Genomic DNA, 6582 nt, shown 5'->3' on the forward strand with positions numbered 1-6582 from the left:
TTCTTTTCTCTTCGTTCCTTCTTCTACTTCTTCATCTTCATCTACCTCCGTCTTTCTTTGTCCGACCTCGCTCCATTTTCTACCCTTCTTTCAATATTCCCCTCCTCCCTATCTCTCTCTCTCTCTCTCTCTCTCTCTCTCATTCCCTCCAGATGCAAGTAACGCATTCAAGCAATATATAAACGTTTAACCTCCTTCTTACACGCAACAATTTATTTCGTAACGTTGAGATTATTCTCTACGATTACTTTATAACACCCAACTAACAACGATCGTTCGAATTTTCCTCGCTTAAATAATACTCTTTGATGGTTCTTGGGAGATACCCATACACTATTTGTGGTTGTAAACTTTTTCAATTGAAGAGAAAAAATTCAAATGCGTATGTATGTACACATATAAATACAATACTTACGTAAAAACGTGTATAGTTCGAGTTTAGGGGGGTATATTTTCTTCTTTTCTCCTTCTTTCTCTCTCATATTCCTTCCTTTTAAATCTTCTCGTTTCTTTTTCAAGGCTGTTAAGAAAAAGACAGAGATGGGGCAGTAAGAAGGCAAACGCATGAACACAGCCAACGGTTGCAATTGCACCGCTCACGGGTTTATCTCTCTTTTTCACTCACAGGTACTTTCAATTCCTTTTCTTTCTCTTTCTCTTTCTGGTCATCCCAGGTTCTGTATCTTTTTGTTCGTCGTCTTTCGGTCGGCTTGGCATAACTTGGCTTGGCTTTGCTTGGCTTCACTTGGCTTGGCTTCACTTGGCTTGGCTTCACTTGAGTTAAGTTGAGTTGAGTTGAGTCGAGTTGAGTTGAGTTGAGTTGAGTTGGCTTTAGCTCGAACAATCACGGGTAAGCACACGATCGTGGTTCGTCGCGCGGCACGAGCACGACGTCAGAGTTTGCAGCTGTGCATGGTCTTCTTCTTATTCTTCTTATTCTTCTCCTTTCTTCCTTCCTTCCTTACTTACTCCCTTCCACTTTCAAAGTATCGTCTCCTTTCTCGGATTAAACTCCTTTTTCTTCGTTGTCCTTTTCGTCCTTTTCATTCCTTTTTATTTTTTTCTCTCTGTTTCTCTCTTTCGTTGGTAGCCAACGAAAGGTTGCTTAAATCGCGAATTCTACACGATCGAAATGATTTTGCACTTTTGATAATATCTCTTTGGATATATTATATATCTTTATTTTTATTTAAAAAAAAAAAGGGTTAAAGCTACTTGTGATAAATTTTGTTTTACTCTTTAAGGGGTGGTATATATTATTATATTCAAAAATATATCTGCCAAATATTAAATTGAAATTTGGAAAATTGACCAATTATGAATTATGGTGTAACTTTAGTGAAATCTGATAGCACTGATCGATTAAATAATAGATGAAATTTTAGAATCATTAACCAGATAGAAAACACTGACAACTTCACGAATATGGTTAATAGAAAATTATAAAAAATAATTTGATTCATTTCATCATAATCGTACGATTTGTTTCGTGTTTCGATGATCATTTCTCAAGTGAAAATGTAAAAGTAAATTTCTTAGCGTTTAAGGTGAATCGTATTATTTTACCTGTACTGGTTCACCTATTTCGTACAGAGTAAAACAGTTGTAGTGGGGGAAAGATAAGTTCGTAAAACGAGGTGAAATCGAATCGTGATTACAGGCGGAGTTGGTCGATGTTTCGAGCACGCCTTTGAACCCGGAAGTTATCGTCCAATTCGTGCAAGAATCCTTTTTCAACGGATCTTTTCTCTTCTTTGTAAAATCTTTTTATTATAAATGAAAAAAGTTCGTAAGATATTAAGGGTCGAAAAAAGGAAATCAAACTTAATCCAATATTGATCAAACAAATTTTCATCTAAGTTTAACTTTAGACCAAAATCATTTCTAGTAAAAACAATATTTATTTTCTATTAAAAAATATAATTAACATTGTATCTAAATATTCATAATAATAAATTATACTAATAATACTAATGTCTTCTACAGTCAACATTAGACAAAAATAATTTCTATTAATATAACAATATTTTCTATTAAAACATGTAATTAATATTCTATCCAAATATTAATACCAATAAATTATATTAATTGTCCATAACATTTGCTAATGAACCTATCTATGTAAATAGTCACAAGACAAATAATACAGTACTAGATATATTACATATAGATTAGTATACATATATACATTATACGTAATCGATATTTCCCCCTTGGGGTAAACTAATCGTTCTAAAGTAGTTTCTAATCATCGTCCTGTTCTGTTTTCTCTTTGAACATGAGAGTCTGACAGGTCGCTAAGGAAATTTCGCTTATATTCTATGAACGTATCGTGAAACGAAGTAATTAGGAACAGCATAGGAGGTAGATCGTAAAATGGGAAGAGGGAGTTTCAATGTAATACGAGCAGCAAACGAACGTCTCAACCGCGATCGTTACACCGTGTCGCCACGGATAATTGCTTCTGTGTACAACCATAGTAGAGACATATAAATCTGTAGAAATTACGAGCAAGGGGGTGGAGGTGGGAGGAAGAGGTAGGAGGTGTCGACAGGGGTTTGCAACGTCGAAACGATTATTACATCGTACCGGTTCAACACCGTTCATATCCCAATATCGATAAATTATCATGCTATACGAATAGTATTCACCATATGTGTGTGTGTGTGTGTGTGTGTGTGTGTGTTTGTATTTCTCTTGTCTTCGGTATAATAGATGAAACTATTGTCGATAATTCTATCCTTTCGATAGATTGATTTATTTAACCCCTATCCTACTTCGCTCGTTACAAACTTTCAAATAATTATTATTCGTTTATATAGAATATTTTCTCGCGTTATTAAATGGAATATGTAGCAAATTTCACACATTGGTCGAATTAAAATTCTCTTAACATTTTACAAGAAAATATAATATACCAGTTGTAATTGTTAGACTGTAAAATATCAAAACGTTACGAGATTCAATTCTTTTTTTCCATTTATAAAATGTATCAAAATTGAATTAATAGAAGCTACATTAATGCAACACACGCTAAAGTAAATAAAAAAAACAAAACGAGTAATACAATTTTATTGGATTATATTGAAAAAATATGAAAGAAGAGAGTTTTCGCGAAAATAAAAAAATAAAAAAATAAAAATATGAATAAAGTCAATAGAATGGTGTGTGTATGTGTGTGTGTATCATCGTAAACATTAAATATAATATTTTAGTTGTGTGTGTCTCTTTCTCACAGTAGCAGGAGTTAACGCGTTGGAAAAGGTACGTGCAGCTTATCGAGTTTGTGCCATCTTCGTCGCGGGCTAACACCTTGGGTGGCATTTCGTTTAGTTAAGATATCATTGGTAGATCTTGAAACCGTGCGAGAAGGCAAACCGTTTTGTCTCCTGTCACACGACCGCCATGAAGAAAAAGAATAAAAAGAAAAAGAAGAAGAGACTCTAAGAGAGAAACCGTAATTTATATCAAACTTCACTATTATCCTCTCTCTCTCTCTCTCACACACACACACACACACACACACACACACTTGTTCTTTATTTCATTTTATTAAATTATACTAACACAAGGAGAATAAATTTATTTGTGAGATTTACTTTCTACGTTCACATACCCGTTGACCTATTGAAAAATTTTATCTTATTTTTATATCCAAGGACTTTCGCGTTCAACGATCTCGAGTAAGAGTTCAAGTAATTACATCGTGTGATGTTTCATTTATTAATTCAAAACTCTTAAAGATTCATTCGATTTAATTACATTCATTAATTATTCGACTTCTATCTCGTTTTCGTTTAATTTCATCATTAAAATCGATATGTCAATATAAATCTCTTACCTTTTTTTCATTTCTTATTATTATTTGATTGTATTATGATTGTTAGATATGATTATTCATTTCATATTGACGATACACTTTTCAAAGATACCGCCATAATGAACTGGTTTTAAAAGCGTGTAATATTTGCATATATACATGGATACATAGTAGACACATATTGAATTATTTTGTAGTATATGAAAATAAAATCTATTTATAAACTTGTTTCACTTCTCGTTCTATCGATGTAAACATGTTTTTCAATGTAGTCAATAGCCGATTGTTTTCGTTCCATTTAAAAGTCAAATGTTAGCAATATTGTAAACAAGATAGGCAAAGAAAATTTAGTTCGCGAACAGTCACCTATTTTAGTGTTTACTGTCGAGTCGGTTAAACGTGTAAGGAATACAAAAGACAATATGGATGCTGCGAATTTTGCATTGGAGTTTAGTCAATTATTAATGCGTTATACGACACCTAGAAAGACAACGATTGAGAAGGTAATGTAAAACGATCATCATCATCATAATTATCATCGTCGTCATCATCATTAATAAAATATTTATCGAATGAGATCAAATTTAATCGTGATTTTAGACAGAAGATACAGATATTTCGAAATTATCTTCGGGAATACCATTATCATCGGAAACTATAATTCAACTTGTACAAGATACTCTTAGTACGATTATACCCGAACCATATGTTCCAAGTATCAGTATCATTTGTAATAAAACACCAAACAATGATATTATTATTAATACTCCAGATGCACCCTTTGTTCAACGAGTTACTGTTAATGGAAATGGAATCATCAGGTTTATCAATATTTTATTTTAATTCATTATTTTACATTTACTTTATACTTAATATTTATTTTATACATTTGTTAGCGAATGTACAGACAATTTGTCGAATAAATTATCTCCTACGGATAAAAAGGTAAAATTATATAACAAATTTATTTGATTTATATAGAATTTGAAATGAAATTGTCGCGATAACGTTTGTTTGTATTTTGAAAAATGATTTCAATTAGACTACATCGCCGTCGAAATTTAATTTAATAAATAAAGGCAGATCTGGCACCTTTGTACAAGATGACGAAAAGAATACAGATAATACTAATGAAATATTTAAAGAAATTTCTGCAGATTTCTTATTCGAGGGTGAAAATATACCGAGTTCTGTACGTTTGAAATTGGATGCTTTACGCAAATCTGCCGTTGAATTTATTTCACAGATCGACGAGATCAAAACTGTAAACAAGGAATGTAAACAGGTAGAATGAAAATTTATATGATATAATATACAATAACTTATAATTAATCGATTAACATTGAAATATGAATTTATTTTCAAGATATTTTCATATTAATACGATTCGTTTGAATGCATTAAAAGATAAATATGTGAACGCGTGTATCAAACAGGTGGTATGATACACATACGTGGCAGAAAACAAATTTATGATTAATAATTACAATAAAAAAAATATTAATTTTCATTACAGCCACCAATAGAGAAATCGTTGAGACCAATTAGACGATTATCATCAATAGGACATATTCCAGCTGGACGTTCTTTATTAAGACCGGATCAACAACTATTAAAAAAACGAAGATCGTTTATTAATTTTCAAAACACCACACCAACATCATCGAGATTGAATAGTACAATGACATTAAGTCAAAATCTTTCGAAAAGGAAAAGTTCGTCATCAACGTCGCTCAATGTAACAACATCTACAGTCTCGACTAAAACTCCAATAATTGCAAATAATAGATCTCGTTCTAGTTTATCTGTGACGGGTTTAAAAAAGTCACCCCTTAGCGATGGCAGACCAGCGAAAAATCCTAAATACGCTCATATTCAAAGTAGTATTCCCAAACCTACCGCAATTATCAAAAGAACTTAAAGACTAATCATTTTTTTTTCTCCGGAACAAAACTATAATTCGTTTTATGATTTTTTATTCGTTTTATTTATTCGTTTATTTATTTTTTGTTTTTTTTTTTTTTGTTTTCGCTCCATGGACAAAGCGAGTACCACTTTAAAAAGGTGTTCACTTTTATACATTGTAAAATATTTTATAGGATCAAATTTAATTGAATAATATTATTTCGCTGGATCCGCTAATTTTGTTACCAAAGGTTAAACATTATTTAAGTTTTTTTATATATATATATATTATATTTCTTTTGTTCTATTTATTATTCGCATTTCCTTCGTTCTTATTATCAAAATTGTTTTGTCCATTTCAATTTTGTCAATGTATGATAATTGTACTTTAGAATTACTTAATGAAACATTTCTGATATACAATATTTATAAAAATACATATATATATAGATATATTGTGTAATAGTTAAATAATTGCAATTGTAAGAGACATTTAAATATGCGATTAACGATAATTAAGTATAAGTGTCTATAGAAATGGATTAATTTAATTAAGATTCATTGAAATTTGTATTAAAAGAACGAAAGGAAGAGAGAGAGAGAGATAGAGATAGAGAGAGAGAGAGAGAGAGAGAGAGAGGGAGAGAGAGAGAGAAATGGGCAACGCAAGTCTTGTACCGTTGCCCATCATCAATGAACATATGTATGTACACGTGACGTATATAAGGTCGCCGTTATATTAGGAATAAGTGAACGATTACGTGCAATCTACGATGGTTGTTATGCTATGAACAGGTTTCTTTGTGTTCGCTTTCTTCTACCGCTGGGAGCTATCATTTAATTTGAATTTTGCTCTC

The 6582-nt window shown here is 31.6% G+C and overlaps 1 protein-coding gene across 1 annotated transcript in view; it reads left to right on the plus strand.

The window, feature by feature from the left end:
• The first annotated feature begins 2153 nt into the window (after nt 1-2153).
• LOC107072954 (uncharacterized) overlaps nt 2154-6582 on the plus strand; it is a 17338-nt gene continuing 12909 nt past the window's right edge. Inside the window, exons 1-6 of the mRNA XM_015333295.2 lie at nt 2154-2537; nt 3239-4323; nt 4421-4641; nt 4717-4765; nt 4863-5105; nt 5337-6582. The exon at nt 5337-6582 is cut by the window's right edge and continues 12909 nt beyond it. Coding sequence (XP_015188781.1) covers nt 4243-4323; nt 4421-4641; nt 4717-4765; nt 4863-5105; nt 5337-5741 — 999 coding nt within the window. The 5' untranslated portion in view covers nt 2154-2537; nt 3239-4242 and the 3' untranslated portion in view covers nt 5742-6582. The remainder of the gene's footprint in view (nt 2538-3238; nt 4324-4420; nt 4642-4716; nt 4766-4862; nt 5106-5336) is intronic.

This window comes from Polistes dominula, unplaced genomic scaffold (assembly GCF_049000335.1).
Source record: "Polistes dominula isolate Pdom_NZ unplaced genomic scaffold, Pdom_raw_medaka contig_18, whole genome shotgun sequence".
NCBI lineage: Eukaryota > Metazoa > Arthropoda > Insecta > Hymenoptera > Vespidae > Polistes > Polistes dominula.